This window comes from Mauremys mutica, chromosome 15 (genome assembly GCF_020497125.1).
Source record: "Mauremys mutica isolate MM-2020 ecotype Southern chromosome 15, ASM2049712v1, whole genome shotgun sequence".
NCBI classification, from domain to species: Eukaryota; Metazoa; Chordata; order Testudines; family Geoemydidae; genus Mauremys; species Mauremys mutica.
This window is the reverse complement of record NC_059086.1, coordinates 33,982,537-33,996,384: the sequence shown is the minus strand read 5'-3', so window position 1 is coordinate 33,996,384 and position 13,848 is coordinate 33,982,537. Positions and strand designations below refer to the sequence as shown.

The following is a 13,848-nucleotide window of genomic DNA, read 5'->3' as shown; positions in this document are numbered from 1 at the left end:
TTCCATTTGTTATTGCTGCTTTCACTTCCCCTCTAAACCAGGTCAGTCTGTGACCAGTGTGACCTTGATCCTCAAGTGTGGAATTGTGGCTGCCGGGGCACCTAGTCAGTGTTTGGTAAACAATCCCCAATCAATAGCCACATGGGTCTGATTCAATTCTTCCTCCAGGCTCCTTCGGTTCCCAGTTCTTTTCAGCTTAGTGAAACTGACCCTTTGAAAAAAGCAGGGAGGGCTGGGCGGCAGGACTCCTGGGTTCTATCCCCGGCTGAGTGGGGCAGGTTCAGCAGGGCTCTGTGAGTGGGCACATCCTGGGCTATCAATCGGCCCCAGTGTGTGCGTGGCACAGGGCTGTAAAGCCAGAACGGTAAAGCAAATGATAAGCTCTTACAAGCAACAATAAAATCGTAGTCACAAGGCCCCACCCCTCCGCCAACGCCCCCCCACCCCCACGGCCAATCCCTCACCCAGAGTTCCCCGCCATATGGACCTAGCCCAGCCCTAGCCAGGGAGCGCCCCACTGAATACCGCCCTTCCGTGTCCACCAAGAAGAGAACCCAGGAGTCCTGGCTCCCCCACCCCGCTATAATCACTTGCTCTTGGGCCAGGAGGAACCAGGGGATGGGTGGAGCCCAACCCTGGGGAAAATTTACCCCCACCCCCCACGGGATTGATACACAGTTCAGCAGCCGTGACCCATTAGCGCCCTCCCCCCACCCTGGAAGAACCCAGGTGTCCGACCACCCTCTGCCTTGGCAGGGCCAACCCTGAGCCCCAAGGGCTTGTGGGCAGCAGGGGTGGCTGAATCTGGGGGGGAAGATTCAAACCACAAACCACATGGGAGGTTTGGGCCAGCAGCGGGAAGGCGAGCGCCCCCCGCCCCGCCTGTCTGTAACGCCCGGGCTCTGTGGCTGGCGTGGGCCCCATGCTGGAGTGGGGGAGGCCAGGGGAAGGGACACCGGCTTTAACCACTCGACCCGGCTGCCGAGCGACGGCCAATCCACCCCAGCTGGGAGCCAGGTTTTGTGGCCTCTGCAAACTTGATCTGTGAGGCTTCAATATTTTCTTCCTCGTCATTGACATGAACAAGCTCAGAGTCTAGAAATACCCCCCATCCCCCCCGTTCCCCTGCCCCTCGATGGCACGTCTCCATGTGCAGGTACAGTCTGAGAGCTGCCAGTTGGGCGGCTGCGACTCTGTTTAACACACTCATTTCCTGGCGTTCCTGTTAATCAGTCACCAGCTCCCGCGCCTTCCTGACATCTACAGATGTGACACCAACCCTGTGACCTTCCTCCACCGACCGTGCGACCACAGCGACAGAGGCTAGCAAGTTAGTGTGACGGGGTCTAGTTTCCATAATCCCACGCCGACGAATTATGGTACCCTCCTTTCATTCTTGATCAATCGAGTCCCGTATCAGCCGCCCCATTATCTTCCCCGGGACCGAGGTCAGGCTGACAGGCCCATAATTACTCGGGTCATCCCATTTACCCATTTTAAAACTTGCCACAATGTGAGCTTTCTTCTGGCCCTGCCGCAGGGCAAAATCAACATAAGCAGTGCCGTCAATTCCTCAGCCAGCTCTTTTCAAACTCTTCCATGCATATCACTGCGCCCTGCTGATATTAAAATGACTCACTTTTGTAGCTGCTGTTTGACCTGAGCAACTAGTGGAATGGAAAGTGTGTTATCATCATCATATGCTATGACAACATCATCTGTTTCGGGTTTTTTTCCAGACACAGAACTATTTATTGAAAAATTCTACCAGGTCTGCAGTATTGAAAATTCTACCATTTCCATCTAAAAGGGATCAATGCCATTCTCGGGATTCTTTTTGTTCCTAAAATACATTTTAAAAAAACCACACAGTATGGTCTTTAACTTTGCTTGCCATAGATGTCTCTGTGTGTCCCTTTGCTTCGCTTATCAATTTTCTACAATCCCTAGTTTCTGATTTATATATATTACAATCCATTGCCCCTTTCTTCCATTTGTTATTTATTATTTTTATAGCTGGCTTCACTTCCTTGCTTCACTTCACTTCTAATCCTGACTCACAGCTCCCCAGTTCTAACAGTTCAACCTAGGAACAAGATGGCCCCTTCTGAGGAATCCTGGGAGAAAGTTGGCAGAAGGGAGCCAGGTTGTCTTAACCTCACCCTGCTCCAATACACCCTGAACTCTCCAGCGCCCTTTTCCCTCGCTGATGGCTGGCCTCCTATCCCTGCGGGTCCTGTTGGGAGCCTGTAATCTGGGTCTTTTCTGCCTCTGTGTCCCATTCAGCAGTGTGGAGAGATCGGCGTCAACCCCAAACCACTCGGGCAGGAAGGCTGCCAAAGGCTTGAAGACCCGGAGGAAGCGGGAATCGGGGAGGGTGTAGTTGGCCAAGTAGATGGTCTCCCCCTCAGCCAGGTAACCGGCCCAGATGCCGAAGGTCCCGATGGTCATGATCGTGTGGTTGCAATGGGCCAAGAAAGCAAAGTCCCTCCCCAGCGACGACTCCTTCCCGTCCCCCGAGAAATACACGTCCCCCCGCGAGGCGTCGATGTTCTCCTGGCACCACTCCATCCCGTTGCTGGTCACCACGAAGACCGGCTCCTGGTACTTGGCCCGGAAGTAGCCCATGGCCTTCTCCAGGTAGGCCTTGTCTGCCACCACCCCCTTCCAGACCTGGGGCATCACCCGGACGTAGTCCCCCCTCCGGACGTGGACGCCCACGTAGGTCACGTTCCGGCGCTGCCCACGCAGCCCGGCCAGGTACCGGTTGGCCTCCTCCTTGACGTGGTCGTGGAAGGAGAATTCCTGGAGGATCTCCTGCCGGAGGTGGTGGTAGAAGGTCCAGGAGCAGGGGTAGCCCGTCAGCCGGACGTATTTCCCCTCGATGTGCCTGTACTCCTCCGACATCCAATTTTGGAGCCTGTAGTTCCTGCATGGGACGCTCTGGACCACGTCGCTGGAGACCACGGGCAGGGTGATGCGGAAGAGCGGTGCCAGCTGCTGGTGCATCCAGGGCCGGCTCCAGGCACCAGCTTATCAAGCAGGTGCTTGGGGCAGCCACTCCGGAGCAGGGTGGCACTTTCAAAGATTCAGTGGCAATTCAGCGGAGGGTCCCTCACTCCTGCTCCGAGCGAAGGACCTCCCGCTGAATTGCCGCAGATCGCGATCGCGGCTTTTTTTGTTGTATTTTTTTGGCTGCTTGGGGCGGCAAAACCCCTGGAGCCGGCCGTGGGAGCATCTGTAGGAGGGAAGTGCTCCAGACTGAAAACGCCTCCAGCTCCTCCTTTCTGGCCTTTGTCTCTTTCCCAGGCCAGGAGGCCACCTGATCTCTTTGTCTCCAACACCTTCAGTTGGCACCTTTGCACAGGAGGGGCCCAGGCCATCAGTTGCCAGGAGGCAGAGTGTCAGGCATTTATGTGCACTGGCCCTTTGCTCTGCAGCAACCACACACCCTGATCCCACCACCTAGATACTTAAGAACTGCAGAGGGGACACTGAGGCACCAACACAGTATTCAGAGAAACCATTAAGAACATTCCCAGTGCGTCACACGCCCCACCCCTTTCCTCCGTCCTCCAGGCCACACGTACAGTTCACCTGACCAAAGTTTAGCCAAAGTTTTTTCCTCCGCAACAGCCTGTCGTCCATCCTCAAGACGGTTCAGTCCCAGGCAGACTGCGAAGAGCTACGCAAGGATCTCACAAAACTGGGCGACTGGGCACCAAGATGGCAGGTGAAAGTCAATGTTGATCAACGCAAAGCGATGCACATTGGAAAACATCATCCCAGCTGTACATATACAGTGATGGGCTCTAAGTTAGCTAGATAAAGAGTGTCACAGAGTGTGGGGGAGACAGGGCCCTGCACCCCTCTTCCTGAGCTTCACCGGGACTCTCAGCCAGCCAGTAAGACAGAAGGTTTATTAGATGACAGGAACATAGTCCCAAGCGGAGCGTGTAGGTACAACCAGAACCCCTCAATCAAGTCCTTCTGGGGGGTTTAGGGAAATTAGACCCCAGGTTGGGGTTCCCTGCATTGCACCCCCCAGCCCAAGACTGAAAACAAAACCTCCTCCAGCCGCTCTCTTCCCCCTCCGCCTGCTCCTCCTCTCCTTTGTTCAGTCTCCGGGTCAGAAGGTGTCACTTCTCCCAACCCCCGTCCCGGCTCTGGTTACAGCTCAGGTAGCTTCCTTCAAGGGAAGTCCCCCATCCCCAGTGTAACTCCCCTGCAACATTCCCAGGTCAGATCCGCCCGGCTCCCTGCTCCGTCACAAAGAGATCCTGGAGTCATTGTGGATAGTTCTCTGGAAACATCTGCTCGATCTAAAAAGCGAACAGAATATTGGGAATCATCAAGAAAGGGACGGATAATAAGACAGAAAATATCCTATCGCCTCTCTAGAAATCCACGGCGCGCCCACACCTTGACTACTGCGGGCAGATGTGGTCGCCCCATCTCAATGAAGATCTACTGGACTTGGAAAAGGTTCAGAAAAGGGCAACAAAAACGCGTAGGGATCTGGAACGGCTGCCGTATGAGGAGAGATTAATAAAACTGGGACTTTTCAGCTTGGAAAAGAGACGACTAAGGGGGGATATGATAGAGGTCTATAAAATCATGACTGGTGTGGAAACATTGAACAAGGAAGTGTTATTTACTCCTTCTCATAACGCAAGAACTGGGGGTCATCCAATGAAATGAACAGGCAGCAGGTTTAACACAAACAAAAGGAAGTATTTCTTCACCCGACGCACAGTCAACCTGCGGAACTCCTTGCCACAGGATGTTGTGAAGGCCAAGACTAGAACAGGGTTCAAAAAAGAACTAGATAAGTTCATGGAGGACAGGTCCATCAATGGCTATTAGCCAGAATGGGCAGGAATGGGGTCCCCAGTCTTTGCCAGAAGCTGGGAATGGGCGACAGGGGATGGATCACTTGGGAATTACTTATTCTGTTCATTCCCTCTGAAGCACCTGGTATTGGCCACTGGTTGGACGACAGGATACCGGGCTAGAGGGACCATTGGTGTAACCCAGTCTGGCCGCTCTGTTCTTATATAGAACGCAGATATATCTGCCCCCGCTGGAATCCTCCCAGAGCTGAGATAGAACCCAGGAGTCCTGACGGGGTCTCTCTCTCTCTCTCTCCCCGCGGCGTTAGTAATTAAGTAAGAATATTCATTAACATTTTAAACCTAACCACTGCCCCTTGAGTGACTTGCCACGAGATGTCAGAGCATGTTAGCGTGGATCTAATATTTAATTTTCTTTCTTTTACATAGGCATTAGATGCAGGGCTCCTGTCAGCTAACGGCTACGTTATCTGCCCAAAACCTCGAGTTTTCAAGTGCCTAAGTAGCCCCTGGACTCACGGTTAAAGCTGTGGTTCGCCCCCAGACACCCACACAGCCTACGGAAATCTGAAATGGCGCCTCTGAGGCCAGGGCTGGGTTGTTGAACGGGAGCCTGTGGCTTTGGCGTCTGGAGAACCGGTGAGGAACTGTAGAAGCCGGTTTGTTCCCGGCTTGGTGCATCTAATTAGTAAAATAACCCCCCACTCTGGGGGACCGTCTGCCCCATTCTTTGCAGTTTGGCCTGATCGAGCATTCTCGGGGTGCACCCCAGTGACCGCGGTCACCGTTGCTTTTTCCCCCCTCCCATCCCCCGCTACCCTCCCGGGGAATTTTTCACCCCCATTTTCACCCCCTTGTTTTAAGTTTGGTAACAACCAACCCCGGGCGGTTCTGGGGACCAGTTCAGCAACACCAACCCCCAAAGCGCTGGGACAGAGCCCTGCAGGCTGGGCAGGGCTGATAAATCAAGACGTCCAGTATCTTTATTAATGATCTGGATGGTGGGATGGGCGGCGGCCTCGGCAGGCTCGCGGCTGACACTAAGCTGGGGGGGAGAGGTAGATACGCTGGAGGGCAGGGCTAGGGTCCAGGGTGGTTCCAAGTAGTAACAGACAGAACAAAGTAAGACACCCAACAAAACAAAATAAAATGCACCCCTTGGTCCAAAATAAAATGCACCCCTCGCACCCCTTTGGTCCAGTTTCTTCCAAGTATCCTGGGGGATGGAGAGGCTCCCTCTTGAGCCGGCTGAAGACAAAATGGAGGGGTCTCCCAGGGGTTTTAAATAGACTCTCTCTTGTGGGAGGAGCTCATCTCAATTGATTAGACTCTGCCTGTTGTTATGCATACTTCCACCTTTTCATGTTCTCTGTATGTATAAATATCTCCTGTCTGTGTGTTCCATTCTATGCATCCGAAGAAGTGAGCTGTAGCTCACGAAAGCTCATGCTAAAATAAATGTGTTAGTCTTTAAGGTGCCACAAGTACTCCTGTTTTTTTTGCGGATACAGACTAACACGGCTGCTACTCTGAAATTTGTCCTTTAAGTGTCTCTTGATTAGGTGCTTAACTTCAACATTCCTTTCTCCAGGAACGGACCCGCGTGCTCTGCTAAGCTTACTTAGAAATCCAGCCGGTACACGGCCAACATTCGTAACGTTGAATACAGCAATGATACCTGCATGGTGTAGACGTGCGCTTCGTTGCTCCATGGCGGACATTCGCGGGAGAGCGCTCCTTCAAACCCCAGCGCCCTTTCGTTTCCTTGGGTTTTCCCACCACCTACGTACAGTGTGGCAGAGCTCGGACCTTGCCGCTTCCAGGCGGTTTGTGCTAGTCTCAGTGGCTCCCTGCGACCCTCCACGTAGCCCGTCTCTCTCTAGGGCCAGGGTCACAGTCTGCTGAGCCCTTTTCATCATAGGCTGCAAGGAGGTTGGGGAGGGAACTCCCACAGCCTCTGTTCAGCCTCCTGTCCTGACAGGGGCCTGACTTCCCCTCCCAGGAGCTGTTCCTGTAGGGGTGGGTTGGGGGGAACCCGCCCCCGCCCTCTACTCCGGGTTCCAGCCCAGGGACCCTAATGGGAGCAGCTGTTGGCAGCCGACCTTTCACTGCCAGAGTTGCTACATTTCCCTGGGCCACTTCCCCACAGCTCTCCTGCTTCTCCCTTACCTCAGGGCTCCCTTAACGATGGCTTGGGGGTGTCTTCATTAACCAGCCCTTCGGCCGCACTTCCTCTCCTCCGGCTCTCCCCTGCCTGCCTGGAGTGAGCCCTTTTTATAGTATCAGTGGGGCCTTAATTAGAGTCAGGTGGTCACATTAGCTCAACGGCCTCACCTGACTCTTTGCAGGTTAATTGGAGTCAGGTGTCCTCATGAGCCTGGAGCAGCCCCTGCTCTGGTCAGGCAGGGAACAGAAAACGGCTCATCCAGTGGCCAGGATATCTGCCTTCTGCCGTACCCCACTGGCCTGGGTCTATCACAACAGCTTGATGCAGTTCGCTATCAGGCAGGTAGCCCCCTTGGGGAACAGCTTGTTCTTCCAGCCAGCTGGGAGCGACAGGCCCTCACTCCTCACTTTCCTGTTCCTCCTACTTCCTTCCTGCTGGCTTTCTAGACCTTCCCCCATCACGCTCACAGGCGTCTCTCCTCTGGGGCTTTAATCAGCCACCGCCCCTCAGCTCCAATCTCTCCCCCTTACTGGGGGCTGAGCTAGCAGGGGCTGAGTCAGTGCCTTTTGGCCAGCACCCTGTTACACCTACAAATAGGATTAAGACTTTCAGTCGATCATAACCTTTGAGACATGTTACATGGCATATGCAGCATAAAACACATTCTAAGCCTATAGCCTTCAGGCGCAGCAAGGAACAGGCCAAACGATGCTGATGGCCCGTTGAGACGCTCCCAAGGATTATCCCTGCACAATGAAGAGGGTTTGACTCATGTCACAGCAAAAGAGCTTTCCAGCAAGGTAGAAGAGAGGGGCAGGGATCCTATTGTCTGTTGATGAGTGGCTGGCGAAAGCATTCATGTAACTGCAGCTTGGGTGTGTCCCTGCCTGTGTGAGTGCACGACCTGGAGGGGTTTGCAGCTTGTCACAGCAGCACAGTGCAAGAGGCCGCCCTGGCTGGGGAGACCGGGGGCTCAGTGGTACCCCAGTTCCAGGTTTCACACCAGGGAAGTCTGTCACAATCCCCCCCCCCCCCTCTGACCAGGGTCCTGGAGGGGAGCCAGCTACGGTCACTCAGTTAGGGTGAACTGCAAAGAATGGTGGATATTCCAATACTTAGATTCACCAAGCCAGCGTAAAACAGCTTCTTTATTACCTCATTGGTTACTCAGACGTCGAAACACCACAGTTCCCTTAAAGTGACCCCGCCTCTGGCCTCCATCCAGGTACCTACGTCGAATATGATGATTTCTGTAAATCTTATTTCATCATATCAAAGAAAAGGTTCTACCAATCCCAAAGGAGTGGACACATCACCTCCCAGGTTACTGAATACACCCAAATACACGCTACAGCCAATTCTTATTAACTAAACTAAAATTTATGGAAAAATCAAGCGAGCGAGAGTCTGGTTAAAAGGTCAATATACACACAGAGATGAGTTCAATTCGCTGAGGTGCAGATTCATAGCAGGGACGGTGCTTCGTAGCTGCGAGGAGTTCGTTCGGAAATAGTTCATATTTATCGTCCAATGTCCAAGTCTCACACTCAGGGCGGACCAGCATAACTGGGACCTCAGTCTTGCGACTCAAACTTCCCCCGGTGAAGCTTAAGCAGATCTGGGCTGCCCCCAAATCTGGGCGGATCCCACGGCGGCTAATCGCAACACGGCCCCTCGCCCCGGTGCCTATCCTCCGCCAGCCAGGAGGCCGAGAAGCGGGTAAAGCCCGGGACTGCTGCAGCTGCTGTGTTCCTGGCTGGCAGGCCTCACTCCTTGGAAAGCAGAGAGCAAACTTTGCAACGGAGTGTCGTGCCAAAGTAAACGCAGAGTCACCGAGGAGCAAACACCCCCCCCCCCCACTCTCCCGCCGCTGGAAACGGGCCTGGCAATTAGCTGCACGCTCCCCGGCTGTGTTGTCTGGGCAGGGACCGGCTTGGCAGAGCCGCCACCGTGCCAGGAGGAAATCCGTGGGCGGGACGCGGGGTCTGGAGTGCGGCAGGCGGCGCGAAAGACGGGGTCTGTCCGGCCCTAGCAGCCCGGCTTCCGACAGCTGCTCCAGAGCCAGGCGATTGAGCCGGGGGGTCCCGTGCTCGGGCGGCCATGGGGGCAGGGTGGAGCCAAAGGAGAACAGTGGGTGGGTGCAGGCCGGGGCGGGCTGGGAACGGGCCTGTGATCCCCGGGGTGCAGCCTGGGACTGTGGCACCACTGGGCCCCCTTAACGCTCCAGCCTGGGCTCTCTCTCACAATGCTTTGCTAGTGACAAGCAGCAAACCCCTCCAGGCGCTGGGATCACTCAGCACAACCGCATGGGAGCCCCACCCCCAGGTAGGTGGCACGAACGCTCCCAGAGCCACTCACGAATCACACAGAGAGAGGCACCAGCCCCTGTTACCAGATGTGCCTGTTACTTTGGGGCATGTTCATTTATTGGAGTTGTCACGGAGTGTGGGGGAGTCCGACTCTGCACCCCTCTTCCTGGGACTCACCGTGACTCTCAGCCAGCCAGTAAAACAGAAGGTTTATTGGACAACAGGAACGCAGGCTACAGCAGAGCTTGTGGGCAGAGCCAGGACCCCTCAATCTGGTCCTTCTGGGGCTGCAGGGAGCTTAGTTCCCAGCTTGGGATTCCCTGCACTGCACCCCCCAGCCCCAAACCGAAACTGACCCACCCCTCTCCACTCGGCTCTCTGCCTTTGTCCAGCTTCCCGGGCCAAGGTGCTGACCTCCCCTCCCCCCTGCCTAGCTCAGGTTACAGGCTCAGGTTCTGTCCATCACCTAAAATCCTCCCCGGCTCTCCCATCCCCCACGCAGACAGTCCCTGCTCCATCACAGGGGTTACTCCTCTCTTCTCGGGGTGGGGTGGGGGGTCTGTACTTCTATCAATGCACCACTTGTGTCACGTGTGTTTTCATATGGAGCTCTGCTGCTCCCGCTGCAAGTCCTCTCCCCATGGAGCTGTCCTGCAGGACCTCGGTTCCCCAGGGCTGGGTCCTCCAGCCCCAGAATCAGATGAACACGCACCCACCCACCCACCCACACCCACACCCACACCCATATTAACAGAGCAAGTCTGAGCGGACCGGGTCAATCAGCACTCTCAAGCTGCCACCCTGATATGCCACAGGTTCAGCACATCCGTCATAAATGTAAAGGGAAGGGTAACAACCTTTACGTGTGCAGTAACATCAAATCCCTCCTGGCCAGAGGGACAGAATCACTTCCCTGTAAGGGGTGAATCCATCCCATTAACCTGGTTGGCACCTGACCAGAAGGGCCAATGGGGAAGGAAGATACTTTCGAATCGGGGGGCGGGGGGAAGGTTTTGTGTGTGTTCCCTCTTGAGACGAAGAGCGGGACCAAGCAGGTAATCCAGCACCTACTGAAATGATACATCTAAAATGACAGAAATTGTAAGTAAAGGCAAGGAAATGCGTTAGATTATCTTTTGTTTTAGCTTGTGAATTTTCCCTGTGCCCAGAGGGAGGTTTATCCCTGTTTTGTAACTTTGAAAATGAGCCTAGAGAGGAATCCTCTGTGTTTTAAATCTTTTTATTACCCTGTAAAATTACCTTCCGTCCTGATTGTACAGAGGTGCTTCTTTTCCTTTTTATTTTTTTTTTATAATAAACTTCTTCCTCTTTTAGTGTCCTAAAAACCCAAAGGTCTGGTCTGTGGTTGGTCTATTATTCTCAAGCCTCCCCAGGAAAGGGGGTGAAGGAGCTTGGGGGGATATTTTTTTGGGGGGGGAATAGGGCTCCAAGTGGCCCCTCCCTGAATGTTTGTTTAAATCACTTGGTGGTGGCAGCGATACCGTCCAAGGACAAGGAAAGGAATTAACCTAAACTGGTGAAATATAAGCTTACGGGGTCTTTCATGCAGGTCCCCACATCTGTACCCCAGAGTTCAGAGTGGGGAGGAAACCCTGACAACATCCCTATTCCCACGTTCACATTACTCCTGTACTGGGAGTAACCCACTTGATGAGCAAATCCCACAGTATTTTGGGGCGTTACAGGGATCTTTGGCTTAGGTGAAAGAAGCATTGCTGCAGAGTAAACGAGGAAGCTAGAAACACAAAAGAGAGAAGTTCAGAGAGAGAGAGAGAAGCAACTGGCTCCACCAGTCAAGTTACGTATTGACTAATAGTGATAAGTACACAAGGAAAGCCCAAACCAACATAACAGTTACATTATTAAAGGTTACAAAAGTCAGCTATAGAAAACTCTACCTGATCAAACAAGTCAGGGTTAGAAAGTACCTGAGGTAGAAAAGAAAACGGAGGGAGGGATCTCACCACGCCATGAAGCTTGAACTGGTCGGGGGTCTCAGGCGATGGTGGGAGCTCAGGGTCCTGAGAGCTGCAGACGGGCAGAGCCCCCAGCACGGTCAGGCAGGAGAAGGTGGAGTCTCTGTGGAACTGATGCAGAGTTTGGGTCCGTGCATCAGAACACTGACTTGGGCACAGGTTGGGGCTTTTGTAGAGAAATTACAATGGTTGAAGGGAGAACAGCTAGATTTGTTTATGGGTAAACTGATATCTCAAGGGTTTTCTTTAGGGCAGACAATAGGAGCTGATCGCTCCTGCCAGGGAGCTCACAGTGCAATTAGGCTGCTTCAGTATTTTGGATACCAATCAAGGATTCATTACTAGCACTGGTCTGATAACTGCTGAGCTGGGTGTGGGCAGCTGGATCAGAGATTAACAGCTGGAGCAGAGATTCCCATGATGCACTGCTTCCCTGGTCCCAGAGTTCAGTGCGGTTCTCTGTTCTTCGTTCTGTATGCTCATCCCTGTCCCCTCTTTCATGCAGATGAGGCTGGGGGAGTTGTCTCTGTTCTCCATTCTGGATGCTAATGGAGATGTCTTAATCTTGTCAGGAAGGGTCTAGGCGTGTTTCCCAATGCCCCGCACTGCTTTCTTTTTTTTTTTTTTATTCTAATAGCTTTAATTACAGTGCTTGTTTGTCAAAATGAAAACAGTATACAAAGCAGTTTGATTACTAATTGTGTATTGAAAGCATACAGGTTTCCGCAACACTAAACAAACCAGTTCTCATAGTTTCTCAAGTTTCTGCAAGGCTTTTCTCTGATTGATTTTAGGTCAAGCAGAGGCTGTTGTCTTTCATGAGTCGGACAGGCTAGATATATGGAGATATACCTACCTCACAGAGCTGGAAGGGACCCTGAAAGGTTACCAAGTCCAGCCCCCTGCCTTCACTAGCAGGACCAAGTTCTGATTTTGCCCCAGATCCCTAAGTGGCTCCCTCAAGGATTAAACTCACAACCCTGGGTTTAGCAGGCCACTGCTCAAACCACTGAGCCATCCCTCCCCCCATTTTTGTTTTCAGAAGGAAGCACTTTGGGAAAATCAGTCAAGGCCCTTAGCAGAGCTGGGACACAGACACAGTGACCCCTGCACCACCCTGGGAGGGGAGTGGTGACTAGTGGTCAGAGCAGGGAGGGGCCTGGGAGCCAGGACTCTGGCTTCCATAAGGGAGACTTTTTCCCTGTGCTTCCCTCCCTAGAGATCCCAGCCCAGCCCCCTAGTGGAAACTGAGCAGGAGTGGGGGGGGAGCTGCTCTCCCACTTCAGAGTCATGATTCAAACCCCTTCCCCCCCGGGCTGTGACATCATGGAATCATCTGTTTGACGTGGGTACCTGGATGGAGACCCGAGCGGGATCACGTTAAGGGACCTGTGGTGTTTGGACGTCTGAGTAACCAGCGAGGTAACAAAGAAGCTGTCTGATGCTGGCTTGGTGAATCTAAGTATTGGAATAGCCACCAGCTTTTGGGGGGATTGTCTGCCCCATTCTTTGCAGTTCACCCCTATTGAGTGACCACAGCTGGGTCCCCGCTGGGACCCCGGTCACAGTCCTGCTCGGATGCACATCACCACAGGTTAACTGGGTTTTTGCACCAGAACCACACGCTTCTCAAAAGTTAATTTGTCTATTGGAGAGTTTAAGGGTTAAAAATCAGGTACCGTGAGTGACCCCTGATCACGATCCTGCCAGAAAAAGCCTGGAAGAATTGTGCGCACAGAGAAAGCAAAAGGCCCCAGAGCAGGAACTGAGAAATCTGTTAGTCGAACAGCGATGAGGAAGCGGACGCAGCGAAAACGCTCGCTGTGAGAAACCGACAGCTAGAACCTGAGTAAAAGGGAAAATGGCTGATCCGGAAGGAGAAGCTGCTGAAAGGGAAACCGCCGTGGTTTGAACGTGAACAAAGAATGGCAGATATCCGATTGCAGGAACTAGAAGCTAAGGCAGAAGTGGACAGACATACTCTCCAGCGCAAGAGAATAAAGGAACGACAGGGTGTATCATCCTGAAAAACCAGCTTCTCTCACCAGCAAGGATGGGGATAGAATCTCTCCAGTTTGTAACAATGTTGGTAGGTTGTTCTACTCTAAGCAGTTGTCTGCGGGTAACCAAATTCACCCCAACGCGGCCACCTTTTATGTAAACGCTTTTATGGGGAGCTCAGGCGAAGGGAACCCCATAACTTGTGCAGAGAAGGTAAAAGTCAAGGGCAAAAGCTGCTCAGGGCAAATGACAGCTTCTACCATCCCTCTTGTTAAATCAGACCTTATCAAAGAGGAAGGTTCCTTACGAAATCAGGGTGTGAACGTTGAAACCCTGGATGAGTTTGCTGTACACGTGCCTTTCGCCAGAATCCACCCGGACTGGAATGGTGTTAAACGTGTCGTTATGTAGGGATATTAAAGAAGGTACTAACAGTGATTCCCCCAAGTGACAGTGACCCCACAGTTGCACCAAGTACAAAAATCTTTTAGTTCTTCTGTTAAAACTCGTAAGCTCCTGTC

General features: G+C 53.0%; 1 protein-coding gene across 1 annotated transcript; it reads right to left on the bottom strand.

Moving 5' to 3' along the window:
* Nucleotides 1-1,390: 1,390 nt before the first annotated feature.
* LOC123350008 (galactoside alpha-(1,2)-fucosyltransferase 2-like) lies at nt 1,391-3,024 on the bottom strand (the record flags this gene model as incomplete). Its single annotated transcript, XM_044988342.1, has 2 exons — nt 1,391-1,531; nt 2,158-3,024. Coding segments are annotated over 2 exons (1,008 nt in total), but the record flags the coding sequence as incomplete, so codon positions are not given.
* Nucleotides 3,025-13,848: the final 10,824 nt, after the last annotated feature.